The sequence below is a fragment of the Chrysemys picta genome, chromosome 5 (assembly GCF_011386835.1).
Source record: "Chrysemys picta bellii isolate R12L10 chromosome 5, ASM1138683v2, whole genome shotgun sequence".
Classification (NCBI taxonomy): domain Eukaryota; kingdom Metazoa; phylum Chordata; order Testudines; family Emydidae; genus Chrysemys; species Chrysemys picta.
The window spans coordinates 70,626,887-70,642,942 of NC_088795.1; the positions used below are offsets into that span (position 1 = coordinate 70,626,887).

At 36.3% G+C, this 16,056-nt stretch overlaps 2 protein-coding genes across 10 annotated transcripts in view; one reads left to right on the forward strand and one right to left on the reverse strand.

Moving 5' to 3' along the window:
- LOC101941278 (serine-rich adhesin for platelets-like) overlaps positions 1-16,056 on the forward strand; it is a 59,089-nt gene that overhangs the window by 36,934 nt on the left and 6,099 nt on the right. The gene's annotated exons all lie outside the window — the stretch shown is intronic.
- The window catches only part of LOC101941001 (probable ATP-dependent RNA helicase DDX60), a 69,647-nt gene that overhangs the window by 12,064 nt on the left and 41,527 nt on the right, over positions 1-16,056 (reverse strand). For all 9 annotated transcript variants that reach the window (XR_010601397.1, XR_010601396.1, XR_010601395.1 and 6 more), the window contains 12 exons: positions 15,537-15,676; positions 15,231-15,340; positions 15,024-15,128; positions 14,807-14,935; positions 13,094-13,221; positions 11,744-11,902; positions 9,998-10,142; positions 7,005-7,157; positions 5,874-5,978; positions 4,748-4,948; positions 2,158-2,262; positions 1,465-1,606 (listed from right to left, as the gene is read on the reverse strand). Coding sequence is in view for 5 of the 9 variants with exons in the window: in XM_042846869.2 (XP_042702803.2) it covers positions 1,465-1,606; positions 2,158-2,262; positions 4,748-4,948; positions 5,874-5,978; positions 7,005-7,157; positions 9,998-10,142; positions 11,744-11,902; positions 13,094-13,221; positions 14,807-14,935; positions 15,024-15,128; positions 15,231-15,340; positions 15,537-15,676 (1,622 nt within the window). In the remaining 4 variants the exon portion in view is untranslated. The remainder of the gene's footprint in view (positions 1-1,464; positions 1,607-2,157; positions 2,263-4,747; positions 4,949-5,873; positions 5,979-7,004; positions 7,158-9,997; positions 10,143-11,743; positions 11,903-13,093; positions 13,222-14,806; positions 14,936-15,023; positions 15,129-15,230; positions 15,341-15,536; positions 15,677-16,056) is intronic.

Below are 16,056 nucleotides of genomic sequence, written 5' to 3' on the forward strand. Positions count from 1 at the left end.
CAGGTGTCCTGACCTCACACAGACTGCAGGAGCCCAGAGTTTTAATTGCAGGAAAAGTCCTGCTTAGCCCCCTGCAACTCTGGACGGGAGCATGCTCAGTGCGAACAGATTGTTCTGAGATTTTAGCTGTTAAGGTCTAGCACGTTTCTACCGAGCATATGCAAACCACAATTTTTCAAAGACTTATACCATAGCCAAATTTGGACTGATTTTCATGATGCCACCAAAAGGCACATCCATGACACAAAGACCACCCTCCGCCAGATTTCAAGTCCCTGCTCCAAAGCATGGGAGTGCTAGAGCATTTCAAAGAAAAAGGTTGCCAGAATGTTTTAACATGAGCAAAACAATGAATATTTTCCCAGCCTAATTCTTGGAAACAGCTGACCACTTTGGCTGAAATTTTCCAAACCTGTTCAGACAGAGGCAGGCCTCATCATGAAAAATGTCAGCCCAAATGGTTATCATTTGGCAAAAGTATGACTGTGGTGTGTTTGGCAAACTTAATAATAGGTGGTGCTACCAACCTCACCTGTAATACAGGAGAATTAGTGAAACTGAGTATACAAAAAGTGCTGTCAAATGCAATAACACACTGAAAGCAAAAAGTTTTTTTCCTCTAAACTCTTTCAACTTTGTTAAGCTTTGTCATTACTTGTAACAGTAGACAAACATTCAGACAAATCGGTCATTTTTAAGATGAAGGCATCGTTTAAACTAAACAAATCTACAGTTTGAAAATGTTAAACATCTACCTACTTCCCATATTAATTACGTACCAGAACCATATTGTAATATGGACTGAAAATCAATGGAAACTAGAAGTTTGTGTAAAAATTCTAAGGCCCCATCCATGTTTGCAGGATGAAGGCCTTTACTTTTTCTTCACTCACCTCTGTTTTTGTCTGTATGTTTCGGTACAGATGATACACATGACAGCTTCAGTATAGAACAACAGGGTTAATCAAAGACAAACTGGGTTTAAAAAAAATCTTAATACATTTTCATTTTTGACTGGGGTGATATAAGGGACTTCAGCAATAGAGGTCTATTGAATAGGGATTCAAAATGGACCTTATAATGAAACCCAGTTGCAGCCTTAACTATAGTGTATCTGCTGTAACTCCATAGTTACAATGAAGTTTTACATGATATCTTCTTAATTTTTTTTTTTTTTTTTTTTTTATACACATCACCAATTACTAAATTTGAAAACAACTTATATTTACCTGTCTAGAGTGGGAGCTGCAAATGCTTTAGACTTGAAACTTAGTGAACATATAACAATAGAAAGGTTCTATTAACATTACATGGAAGGAAGTACATGTCACATTTGTTTTGTAATTGTCTAAGATAATTACAGATCATTAACTTTAGAGCACATAATAAAATACGAGCATGATTTAGACAGTCATTCACAAAAATGCAGTTACATTAATTAAAAAGTATGAAATATTAACTTACCATTCTCAACTGGCTGGCACAGTTTGTGAAATAAACCTTTCACAAGAAAGCTAACTAGGATAAAATTTGAAGGTTCATGATAATATAAATGGGTCACAAGTCCAGTAAATCCCATAGCGTTACCTTCTTGATCCAAGTAGCCCTAGTTAATAAAATATGTTAAGTTAGTTCAAGTGTGCAAGATACAAAGTGCTTGACATTGTGAAGTCTCGTGAACTGGGGCTTGATAGAAGCACAATTATTAACATGCTGTCTTTGGGAAAATTCTGTCCTCCAATGCATTTTATGTATATGCATCTTAAAATATCATATGGATGGATACCTCAGTTCATATTTTGCCCTGTGTGCCATCCTTGATCATACTTATACATGCAGCAGGATTAGCACTCTCTCTATTGTCTTTGCATCACAAAAAATGAACAGTCTTCAATTAAATGTAGGATTGGAACACTGGTTGTATTTTAAAAATTGGGCTAAATGTCTCTTTCTTTATCTGGTTTTCTTCACCTAGTTAAGAAACTAACTAATGCCTGAATGGTGCTATATAACGTAAGATGAGTGGTACAATAATTATATGAAAGAAACAATACAGTTTGTAAGATTTCTGGCTTTGTTTCCAGTAATGTTTGAAAAAATATATATAAGAGTGCAATGCTGGATATATGCTCTTAACCTAACAGAATTAAAATTTACCTCTTTGACAAGAAACTGCAAGGAAAAGATAAAGTATACTTTTAACATTTCAGTATTCTGTTTTTGTTTGAAGGACAGCAGTGAGTGCTTCAACACTGACAGCACCTGAGTAAAAAGAGAGACAAATTTAGGAATTGCAATGTTTTAATGTTCCAAACAAACAAAGAAACTAGGACCCAACTCCTATAGATTATTTTTAACTTTAATTGGGAGTTGGGTACCTAACTCTTTCAGGTGCTTTTGAAAATACCATCCCTATGACCTGATCCTGCAAAGATTTAGGCTTGTGCTTAACTTTATGCAATGGGTTAAGCATATGCCTAAATCTTTGCAGGATCAGGGCATTAATATGTATTTGAATATTTAAACTAAAATGTGCATTGTTTTAATATTGAACATATTACACACACTGCTAAGGGCTATGTTCAGTATTTTAATAAAATAATAAAGTAAATATGCTTAAGTAGTTAATCCAGATTTTCCTGTAAATGAATTTAAATTAGTGCTTTATTTTCCTTCTATTTTAGGCCTTTTATTTTTCCTCCGAGACCAGATTTATGTTCAGTTATTTCCCACCCTCATCCCCTTTTACTCATTTTCCTCACTTTTAATTGAAATCCTGGATCCCACAGGATCTTCTGATTCTCTATGTATAATTAACATGAACAAATGGAAAAGTAGACAGAATGGACACACACCAAGCTCCATGCAGCATTCACCAGCCAAGAGTTCAGGGGAGGCAGAGCAAACTCCCAGAGGAAAATCCATTCCCAGAAGCTCTAAGACAGTGATCCTCAACCAGGGGTACGCATACCCCTGGGGATATGCAAAAGTCTTCCACGGAGTACATCAACTCATCTAGATATTTGCCTACTTTTACAACAGGCTACATAAAAAGCGCTAGTGAAGTCAGTACAAACTAGAATTTCATATAGACAATGACTTGTTTATACTACTCTATATACTATTCACTGAAACATAAGTACAATATTTATATATAAATTGATTCACTTTATAATTATATGGTAAAAATGAGAAAGTAAGCAATTTTCAGTAATAATGTGCTGTGACACTTTTGTATTTTTATGTCTGATTTTGTAAGCAAGCAGTTTTTAAGTGAGGTGGAACTTGTGGGTATGCAAGACAAATCAGACTCCTGACAGGGGTACAGTAATCTGGAAAGGCTGAGAGTCACTGCTCAAAGGGCTTGTCTACACTACCCACCAGATCGGCAGGCAACAATCGATCCAGCGGGGAGTCGATTTATCGCGTCTAGTATAGATGCGATAAATCGACTGCTGAGCACTCTCCCGTCGACTCCACCAGACGAGAAATGCAAGCAGAGTTGATGGGAGAGCGTCAGCTGTCAACTTACCGCAGTGAAGACACCGCGGTAAGTAGATCTAAGTACGTTGACTTCAGCTATGCTCTTCACGTAGCTGAAGTTGCATATCTTAGATCAACCCCACGCGGTATTGTAGACAAGCCTTAAGATGTACCCCAGCAGGAGGCCAGAAGCATTCCTTCTGTAGGTTAGATTCTGGGCATTTTTCTTCTTTGCTTGTTGGCTTTTTGCTCTGACATCTTCATTCTTTCCCCTCACAATCCCTGCCAGTTTTGCTCTGTCAACCATCCTTGGTCTTCCCCATCCTCTTTATTACTCTTCCCTCATTGACCACTGTGCCCTCCTTTGTCTTTCTTGTTGCCTCTTTTCTATCTGCCTTCCTCCCTTATCCTACATCTGCTCCATAAGACATGAAAAATATAACACAAAATAAAAATGTTGAATATGATGTTTTCCAACCAACACTGATTAAGTCTGTATGTTTTTCTTTCTTTATGTTTTCTTTCTCACCCCTTTTGTCTGGCTTCTCTATTTAAACTAAAAACACGCTGTGGCAGTCTCTTACTTAGCACATTATAGCCATAATCCTGACTGGGACCCCTGATGCTACGGTTATCAAAAGGTGAAGGGAGAGAAAAGAGGAGAAAATAGAACCAGTAGAAAGAGATAAAGAGGAGACACAAACAGAGGAAGTGAAAAACAAAATCAAAACAGTGACTTCTATAAGCGAAACTAATATTTTAACACTAAAACACCTTTCTACAAGTAGCTATCTTGTGCTTCTTGAAAGACTAAATTTTGTAGCCATCTTGTTGGCAGCATCTTCTCTCTTATCAGTGAGATTTGGTGTCCTTATAGCACATGAGACTTTTAAGGTATGGCTACAATGCAAAATGAAAAAAAAAAAAAAAACCCCTCACAGTAGTGAGTCTCAGAGCCCAGGTTAACAGACTCTGGCCCCCAGGGCTTGCATTGTGGAGCTAAAAATAGCCTGAGCAGGAATGTCTACACTGCTATTTTTAAACTCAGTAGCACAAGCCCAAGTCAGTTGACCCAGGTTCTGAGACTTGCTTCCGCAGGTTTTTTTCTGCAGTAGAGATGTACCCTAAGAAGCTCTAGTAGAAAAATATACACTTTATTTGGTGTCAGACTGTTTACATTTGAAATGCATACTTTGTACTTGAGTTAGAGAGAATATATAAATATAATAAAATTAAAAGATGTTTTTAAAATAAATTAATATACCTTTGCTCTGGCATCTGCTTTGTCATCTGCTTTTGCAGCCAATAGCATGAGTCTCAGTACCAGGGAAATACTCAGAGGGAACTGGCCTTTCAGTTGGGGTACATTGGATTTTATAAGTTTTTCGACCTTAGGCAGTGGGATATCATAGAAGAACACACTTCCTATCATATCTTGTCCACGTCTTCCAGCACGTCCAGACATCTAAAGGGTTATTTATAAATTCTAAAGATTATTATTTCACAAAAATTCTGTTCTATTCTCTTTATTTAAATTGTATATGGTGCTCCTCTCCATAGTATACTAGGGTACAAAAGCATTTACACTAATGATACTAGTTTGAAAAATAATGTATGCAACACACAATTTTTTTAAGCAGATCTTAGGAAGCAATATAACCAGTTACTATGCCCTTAGGTAATACTGGTTTCCTTATCACCCCAGCTATAATTATACACAGTAGTGTAAGTATTTTCTCCTTATATTCACTAAACAGCGAAAATGATACAATTTGTATCTTTCTTGTCAAAGGATCCCAGTGTACCTCACAAACTTATGGTGTGGTGCATCTGTAAAAATGGTGCCATGGTGTTCCTCATTTAGCATCTCTAAATACATTCTACATCAAATATAGTTAGTTTACAAGTAAAGAGGTGGGCTGGGTTTTTTTTAATTTAAGTCTTTCAAACTCACCCTGGGCTCTGAACATCAGGCTGGATTCTTTCCTTCTCTCACATCACTACCTTAATAAAAGGTTCTACAGGCCGAAGTCTACTTTAATTTACACCTGTACACCCCTTTGTTTTCAAATTATGTCTTCAGTTTCACTTGTGCAACTGCATTTCCTGCAATGGGATTGCACAGGTGTAACTGACTAATTTAGTAAATAGCTCTGTTGATAATACACAAGAAAGAATACAATCCAGCTCAATCTCTGAGCAGCGTCAACTCTGTAGTGCTAACAAAAGTACCAAGCAGTAAAAACTCATTTTTGGCATTAAAGGCAGCAGATATGATTCAGAATAGGCAGAAGCAATTTGAAAAAGAAAGTATTTTCTGGGGAAAGTTGTGAGGAAAAGTATGTCTGTATATATATTCAATATAAATGAGACTTGCTGTATTTCAATACCTGTCTATAATTCAGAGCATCTAAATAGACAGAATCTTCAGTAAAGACAACAGATTTACATGGCATATTGATTCCCAAAGCAAGTGATCCAGTAGCTGTAACCACCTAGGAAAAAAGTCAAACATAAGTGCATTGATTAGCAGCAAGAAGCAATTTTTAATTTCGTTTGCTTATTTAATTTTTTTATTTTGAAACATTGGTTTATTACCATATATTTAAAATAATGTTTGCAATCCTGGCCCACTGAAATCATTGGGAATTTTACCATTAACTTCAGTGGAACCAGGATTTCACCCAAATAGATTTAACAGAATTAGAATATAACTTTAACTTTTCTTCGTTTATCTTTTTTAAAACTGTGCAAATAAAATATTTATGTAACTTTTAATATAAAATTATTTTAAAAAGTGATAATTTTAAGCATACAATAACTGCACCCTGGGAAATCTGCTTCTAATTCAGTAATGATAAAGCAAAGTAGCAGCACAGTTGGAAATAATTCAACAGCGTGAGAAACCATGATCTACATTTGATGCAAAGTACATACATTAAGTTTTAACATTATCTCATTAGTGCTTCCAAACATGCCATTACATAGTTCATTTCCCTAAATATAATCACATTTAATTTTAGAGAAACTTTCACTGGTAATTAATAAATACAGATGCTGTGATATGGAGGTACTGTATTGATACAATGTTGTGGAAATGGGCTTTGGAATCAGTACACCCATAACCATACAGTCTCATAAAAATCAAAAGGCAGATCTAGAATCAGTTTACTTATTCTTTTTGTGTGCAGAGATCTACTAAAATTTTCTGATTCGGTGCCCTAATCTTGAAGATGGTAACATTTAGTCCTGGACCAGTCAACTGATTGCTTTTAGAATTTTTAGATATTTTGTTTCTAATTTAGAAACTTTGTTTCTAATTTAGAAACTCTCCTGTCAATATATTAAAAATTAATGCTGGTAAACCAAGTGCAATATATTTTACCACAGTCAATGAAAATAAGTTTATATGTGAATTATATGGGTGAGAGTCAAGCTGTGATTTAATTAAATATAATGAGAAATTATTAAATTATTCCTTAAAAAGCAATTGTCCATAAAAATGATTATAATTTACCAACCCGGATATATCCCATCCTGAAAAGCATCTCCACGACTTGTCTTTCTTTGTATGACATTGAAGCATGATGATATCCAATACCCTTCTGTGCCAACATTCTCAGCAGGAAACTCTTCCTTTGAAACCTAATTCGATGAAAGATCTCCATCAAGGTCTACTTGTAAAGAAATGTTAAGTATTAATCACAGTCATTTAAGTGTTGTAAAACAAAGTAAGAAAATTCTTACCTGACTATTTTTTTCTGTGAGCAGCTTCTCTCCCCATTCCTCACTAATAGGTAATACAGGCCACCTGTGGAATTCAGAGGTGGTCCAACGTTGTCGCTGGAGTCCTCAAGCCCACCCATCAGCTCGTGCTACCAGAAGTGTTATTCCAAAACTGTAGCAATACTCCACCAACCAATTATTAGCATTAAGAAAACCTAACATAATATATTAATAACCTTCAGGTAAGTAAATATCTAAATCTCCCCTTAGAGAACAATTTCAATTTGTTACAGTTTGTATTCCAGTCATTTACCAGACTACCAGGGTGTGATGAATGAGGAGAGAAGCTGCTAACAGAAAAAAAAAAAAAAAAAAAAGATCATGTAAGACATTTCTCATTATGCAACACAGCTTCTCTTCTCATTAATTAGAAATATAAATTGACCAGCTGAATGAAATTTTCTGGCTGAGTTCTGTCTGGATATCAAAAAGTATGATGAGGTTAATGGAGAAATCCTGCTGAACTACACTTCTCTTCCGGTGTCCAGGCTAACTTGATCTGGATGAAGGGGTCCCTTTCTACGGGTGCAATGTAGGTTCTCTGGCTGCCTAATAAGTCTAAATTGCCTCTTTGTAATCGATGATGGTGCAGCTGTGTGAGGAATGGAGTCCTCCTGTGCCTCTCTTCTAGTCACAGTCTGCCTGAAATGTTTGTTACGCTTTAGTGTGGAGCCAGCCTGTGGAAAGAAAGACCCTTTTCCATCTGTCATACTCTTAGCCCCCTTTTCCTGGCAGACCAACAGGCTATGGGCTGAAAAACAGGCAGGCACAATCCCCATTACACTGCAGCCTGAGACAGAGCTTCACAGGAGAAATAGGCTTTTTTGCATGCCAGCCAGACTGCAGGATGATAGAAGGGCGATATGCCTTATACAGCATGTGAAAGAGCCCCTGTGAGGAGAAAGGTGCTAGCGAACACGTCCCTCAAGGTGGAAAGGCAAAATCCAAAGGGTTTAAACCCCAATTTTTTACCTCACTAGCTCGTTAAAAATACAAATTGTTATGAAGGGTACAATGACTTTTATAGTTTTGTAATCTGAAGCCTCTGTAATTTGCAAGACTTACCCTGAAGCAGACTGTGAAGGGATCTCCTCTCTGTGGCAATCCCCATGCTACTGATCAACCCTCCCATGGTGGAGTCACGGCTTTAGGCAGGAGTCAATCCTTACATACCAGTCTGACTCAAAGCCGTGCCCTAGCAGTGCAAGGGTCAGCAGCTTGTAGCTGAAGGGTATAGCTTGCCCTCTCAAGCCCCATGCCCTGGCACAGCAAAAGTCAATGCTTGTGCAGCAGAACATAGTTTGCTCGCTGAGACTCCTGAAAAGCTACCTACAGCATCTCTTGAACTTGGCTAGATGCTTGCAGGGCTTTTCTGCTGAGGCAGAGGGAGCCCATTCAAAAGTTGCTGTACTGGAGAAGCCAGAGGGTTAGTGCTTCAATACTGTGGTAATGCCTCACCACAAAAGAGGAGACAGAAATTGAAATGAGGCTGCCACTGCACAAAAACAAAATAAAAAATTATAGAACAAAATGCTCAGAAGAAACTGAACCACCAACTTTTTCTGCCACCAGAGGCAGAAAATCTGGCGGCCTAAATTGAAGGGTGGGGCTTAGTCCTGGATCTTCCAGCATCAACACCAGACCAATTCTGAATCCCACAAGTGGGAGGCATTACCCATTAGTGATGAATGAGGAAAGAAAGAAACATGCACACCAGTTAATATTTCCTTATCTTGACGGTAAAGATAAAGGCTTATATTTTCAAAAACAGCTTTCACTGTTTCAAGTGCAATATTGATTAGCTTACCAGTATCTATCAAAGGCTGGGGTTTGGATAAGAGCTAGCTGGCTAAGTCTGAACCTGTATAAGACTGAAGTGGTACTGAAGGCTTTAAGAAAGTGTCATGATTACAGGGCTAGATGCACCTCTGGCACAATTTAAAAAGGATCTTCGTCTCTTGAGAGCAAGAATATAATTGCTGTCTATCAATACATTCAGAATGTGGGGGGGCAAACACCAGGGAGGAAGAATCGCTATTTAAGCTAAGGATAATATTGGCACAAAAACAAATGAGAATAAATTGGCCATGAATAAATCTAGGCTGAAATTAGAAAAAACTTTTTAACTTCAGAGGAGTGCAAGGCCTCTATTTTCTCAGGGAGCGGGTTTACAAGGGTACAAGTGTATTGAGAGGAAAACATTTATTTCTTTGTTGTAAACTGAGACTTTTTTGTACTTTGATCCAATGTAATTGTAATGGACGTATTTCTTCCAAAAATAATGTATACATACCTAGAGGCTGATGTACATGATTTGAAGAAATTTCAACACACACACACACACACAAACGAAATATGCATTAAGACTCTGATTCCGGAAAGCATTTAAATATGTGTTTAAGCATGTGCTTAAATGGTTTCCTGAATTGGGTCCTATGAACAGACAATCAAACTGGGAGACTCCATCATCTGTTTACCTGAATGATTGGCTAATTTACTGAAATTTAACATATACAATATTTGTGGTTTTATCAAATGGAGGTGAAGGCACTCAGCATCTCTCTAGAGATGCTCTGTATCTTGCAGGACCGGGATTTCAATTTAGACAAGTTTCATGACAGATTAAGCACAGAATTATAAAGTACAGTGATATCACACATACTTATCCTATATTTAAATGTTTAAAAACAAAAGCAAAAGTTATGTTTATCAATAATGAATTACTCACTTCTTTATCCACAGCTTTAGAATTAGCATAAGTACTGTCTGGAGGGACCTTAGTAAGCTTTTCAAGTCTTTTCTTTAAATCTTGTTTTTTGTTCAAATTAAGGATCATTCTCTCAAGTTTAGTGGAAGACTCCTTTTTTAGGTTACTGTATAAAACATACAATTTTAAAAGGGTATTTTTTTTTGTAATTAAAATTGCTTACAAAGTACTCTTTTGACTTTTCAACTTTTAAATATGCATTTCCTTTTCAAGTGACTCATAAATTAAGATCTCAAAACTAATGTAAATTCACAAATCATTAAATATATATCAATTGAATTTTATATCATCGCCTTCATACAAAGCAACAAGAACATTTTAAAGTATAAGGCAGAATATAAAGTGACTTACATGGGCAAAAAGGATAATGATATACAAAATGGAGGAAACTGAAAAGAAAGCAGAAATGTAAAAGTGGAAAATATTGCCAAGAAAGTATAATATTCTTGCAAACTAAGGATAGGTACTCTATTGTACAGTAAGAGAAGAATGAAAGAATGCTACAGTAGTGTGGGAAGAGAAAGACGACAGGGGTTTTGTATCAGTTATATGCTAACATGAACTGGAAGATTTAAAGTCATGAATCTGAAAAAGGAAGAGTGACGTTGGGCCAGATATGTAAAGGTATTCAGGTGCCTAAAGATAGGAATCTACTAGGATTTTCAAAAGCACCTAGGTGCCCAACTCCCATTGAAATAAATTAAATGTCATCATGACATCAGACCCCACCCCACCCCACCCCACCCACAATGTACACTCCCAGAGGTTACAAAGATGGCACTTAGACACTTTTGAAAATCCCATTAGACACTTATATGTATCTTTAGGTGCCTAAATACCTTTAAAAATCTGGCTCTTGATGTTTGACAAAAATAAGCAAGTTCCAGGTAGACAATGGAGCAGAAATGAATGAGCTGCTCTCAACTGTAGACACATTCAGTGCAGGCAGGGAAACACACTTAAGATTCATTCACTTTGAAGTAACATACTCTTCATGGAACAATCATCACCTCAGTCCACATGAGCCCATGCTCCAGGGGTCCATCCTTTAAACTCGGGTTGTAGGAGAAGGCTGGCTATATTGGAAAGCAGCTATCAAAAGAAAAGCCCTTTTTCTGCCAAAATGCCTGGCCCATAGTTTTGGAGTGAGATTCTGTGCTCCAGTATAAGGAGCTTTTAATGGTCCATTTATGCTGCTCTGGCCCTTTTACATGGTGCAAAGGGACCAAAGCAGGGCTGAGGATCTCACATCTGACATGTACTTTTCTTGGGTTTGATGTTATGACTATATATTTAATTACACAATGTTATGTCTGCCATATCTGAATTTGAAAAGTTTGATTTTGATTTGGGGGCCTCAGACAGGAGTTGTCTGGACATCACAAAAATCACTCTGTTCTATTGATTATGTATAGTTAGGGAGATGGATATTGTTAACATTTGAAGGATGTAAATAACAAGTTTTTATATACCATATAGGTAGCCTGCCAAAGGAAATGGTGGAAACCATCATCTCTCCCTTGCCCATTTCATCTGTTTGTCTGTTATATCCACTTATTATTCCTGGTATTAAAAATATAAACTTGTTGAAGCACGAATTGTCTCATGCTATGTGTTTTTACAGCATCAAACTCAATTAGGCCCTGATCCTGATTCAGGCCTCTGAGCACTAACAGAATAAAATAATAAATATATAGTAATACTTACGCAGCCAGACATTTCCCTAGAGTTTTATTTGTTTTTCTTAGTTTGTCTGTTAAACTTTTTATTTTTTTCTCAGTATTTGGATCTCGTTCACTCCTTTGTTTTTTCATCAAATTATAAAATGTATCCTTGGCTGTTCTTTCTACTGAATGAATGTTAAACCTTAAAACAAAAATTGTAGTAAGATTAGTTAATGCTGATTGTTAAAGAGATACATATTTTTAAACAAGGTACTTATGTCATACTGTTAGAGTAATAGTCACAAGTAGGTCTTGTAATCTGTCAGTTAATTCTATAAATTAGAAATATGTCCCTATCTCTATTAAACAAATCACTTAAGCACATACTTAACTTTAAACATATGAATAGTACTATTGACATCAATGGAAATACTCAAATGCTTAAAAAGTTTAGCATATGCTTAATGCTTTGCTGAATTGGATCTTACACCTAAGCAAAGTGGGTAGGTGGATGGTAGAGTTCTATGCCTACTTTGCACAGATGTAAGTATTTATGCAAGATACAAGGCAGCTGAGAATCAGGTCCTTAATATAGTTAGCTGACTCAATTTTTCAGAATTTTCCTTTTTACTTTTGTCATTCTGTATAGACTCTGACTTATCTCTGAGCAATCCATCAGTTTCCTATATTGCTGAGGACAATTTCTTGTCTCAGATTATTTTATATCTCTCAGTTATACTTGTAATTGTTTAAAGAATTAAACAAAATGTATGTTTTTTTTTTAATCTATTCATTTAGATTTTTGTTTGAAATTGTATACACATGTGCAAACACACACATACCACCCAACAACTCCATTGTCCATTTTCTTCAGGAGACAAAGGAGAAAAAAAGAATCAAGCTTTTTTTTTATTTAAAAACATTATTGACAATACAAAATGGATTACATACCATAAATATATATACATGTGCATATACCTCTCTATATATTTATAGCTATGAACCTTAACAATTCCAATGTTGCAAGGCACTGAGCACCTTCCTGATATGCCTTTAATTATGTAGTGTGTGTGCATGTGTGTGTACATACGCACACACAGTTTAAAAGGTTCCAATTGTGGTTCAGCTAGACTTTTTAACACCTCATGGAAGCGAACAGGATGAGAGTGCTTGTGATCTACAATATGAGCATTTACTTCAAATGTTTTTAAGCAAATGGATATTCATACCTACCACAGTCTAACAAACAAAACTTAATCTCAGGAGACTCTTGTAAATAAATAGCACATTACAAAACATACCTTGCTGAGCCATGTCAGTATTAGCTCCAATATACATCATTTTAACTCTTGTAAAAAGATATACATTAAAAAAAAACAATTTGTATATTTACATAAAAAATATGGCAGGCAATTTATCCATGTCTTGTAGTTTTTCAACAAAATGTGCAAATCTGATCCGCTTTTCATTTTCTGAACAATCAACAGGGTGAGGTTTAAGGGACTCCAGCAGCTGATGCACCTAGACAAAGTAGTGTTAGTGATCTGATTTATAGTGCAAACTGTATGTTATGGAGCAGGCTATAAACTTTGTTATCTGAGGCAACTATCCTTCCTAATATCTTTGTTCAAGGAAGTCAGAAATTCCAGACACTGAATCATGTGCTTGTTACATTAGAGTACATTGCTCCCTTACCACTTACTGAATCCTAAATTCTAATTCTGGCTCAGTCACTGATTAGTCAGCTCACTTCACCTCTTTCATGATTTCCCCGTCTTGAAAATGGGGATAATACTTACAGGGCTGTTGTGATTATTCTTCAGGGCCAAATTCTGGAATACTTGCTCAGTGTAATCCCACTGGCAACAATGGGGTCACAAGGATGTAGTTTAGGACACAACCTGGCCCAGTATATTCAAAATACATATACAAGTTCTGGTAATCACAACAGATTTCAGCAAGTGTTGAGTTTATTTGTACTTAAATTCATGAATTTAATTAGCCCAAAAGATGGTATAAAGCAATGATTCCTAGTGGGTCGGTCTTAAAGGTGTGAAAACACAAAATTTGATGAGACCTGAAAAAAATCAAAGGGTGCACAATAATAATGTAAATATTGAATGTAAATCAAAGTAATTTAAAACTCCAGCTTTCTGTTTAAACTTTCTATCTATTTAGGTTTTTATAAGGTCACCCATAATTGTGGCAGCAGTATACAGCCTATGAATGGATCCTTTGAGGACTCTGTGAAACTCAGATTAATTTCAATAAGAATTCCACATATAGATTGAGGCCTTAAACTGCTGTATGAATGCTGAATTATTGCAAATGTAAGAATCATTGTACCATTAGACATTTTGTTGAAAATACCACATTTTAAAGAGATTTTGCTTTTTCATATTATTTATTGTTGTTTCCCTTGTCCTCCATCCACTGCCCGATCTTACTGCTTGTTATGGTATATCCACTGAGGTATCTTGCCTTAATTAGAGGCTGGATTCTCTTCTCACTTATACAGGTTTTACACTGGTGTGACTCCACTGATTTCAACAGAGATGCTCCTGATTTATAGAGTGAGGCCCCAGGTTGTGAGCTGCTAGGAATAGAGATCTTCTATTCGGTGCTTGTAAAGTGTTTAGGACAACCCTCTAAGTGTGAATGTAATCCAAATAATAATAATAATAATTAATATAATTAATCAGAAAAAAAAGCTTCTTCAACTGGAAACATGCCCACTACCTATAGTTTGCGCAAAGGGATTCAAGAATGCACTAAGATAAGAAGTGGACTAAAGTAAAGCAAGGCCAGTGAGAAGGCATTAAACACAAAAAGTGGGATTTTTAAAACTATCTAAGGAAGTCGGGACTCCAGCTCTCACAATGGCAGTTATATGACCCATTCACTTCGGTGCTTTTGAAAATCTCACCCAAACACATTAGAAACACCACTGATATTAGGAGCCATTGGAACTTTAGCCATAGAAAATGCTTTCAATTAACAAAAGAAACCGCAAAAAGTTAGTTTTAATAACTTAGGGGGTACTTGTACTATATTAATATTTTATTTACGCTTCAGAAGGGGATAAGCTTCTGACATTTTTAGTTACCTTCTCTCTTTGGCCAAGTATAATCCAGTTGATTAGTTCTTTCTTCAGCTCCTGTTCATAATTTTTTGCATCTGCCTTTGTGATTACTATTTTATTCTTGAAAGAGGTAAATTCCTCAGGATCTAACTCCTTGAAAACACCAGCAATAAAAATAATAGCAAACTGCTCTCTCAGTATTTTCAAAAAATATCATCCATGCACCATTGTGTATACACACCTGTAATCTTGGCCACTCTTCCCAGACTTTTGCCATCATGTCATATAGCTGGATACTCTCTCGTGGAGAGAAGGCAATGTCTAAAGGAAGGCCATAGTTCTCAATCTATATGTACATTCAACAAAAGAATCAGCAGAATGATTTTTTTGGTTAATATTGCTAATATAATATGTGATAAAACTATTTTGGCTCTGGTATTATACTTACATGACTGACTGTTAATGCAGCACATGGGTGATAGTGATCAATGATAAAATCATTATCCTTGAGAGAACACACATACTTTTCCAGATCATTGTATCTCTCTCCATGCAATACTGTATATACAAGCATAAATTTATTTATGAATTGCATCTACACTTGTTTTTTTAAAAAATTAAGGACCCCATTCTGTAAAGATTTTTACTTTGAAAGAACTATTCACAGTTCATAAACTTTAGTACATGTGTAAATCTTTGCAGGATTGGGACCACAAATGATATTTTCTATATTTAAAAATATTCTGATACAGACCTAGTCTAACTCTATATGATTTTTTTGTTTTTTGTAGTTTTTGCTTCCTTGTACATTTCCTGGCAGTTGTAGAAGAACCAGGGCTTTCTTCTATTGTACTTTCAGCAAGTTGCCAGTATCTTTTTACTGACTGTAGCCACCTAGAGTGAAAGAACAAAATACAGTAACTCCTCACTTAACGTTGTAGTTATGTTCCTGAAAAATGCAACTTTAAGTGAAACAATGTTAAATGAATCAAATTTTCCCATAAGATTTAATGTAAATGAGGGGGGTTAGGTTCCAAGGAAATTTTTGGGGGGCAGACAAAAGGCATATACTGTACAGTACTGTACTGTGGTTGGGAAGGTCCCCAGGCTTACCCCACACAGGCACAGCCCGCTGCAGGCAAGGACTCTAGGCACCTTCGCAGCAGCAGTGGCAGCTTCCCTGGAGAAGAACAGGCGCCGACTTTGCTAGGGATGCTCCAGGCCTGCCTCTTCCTGTCCCTGCTTTACTCCAGGCACACCTCTTCCCACCCACA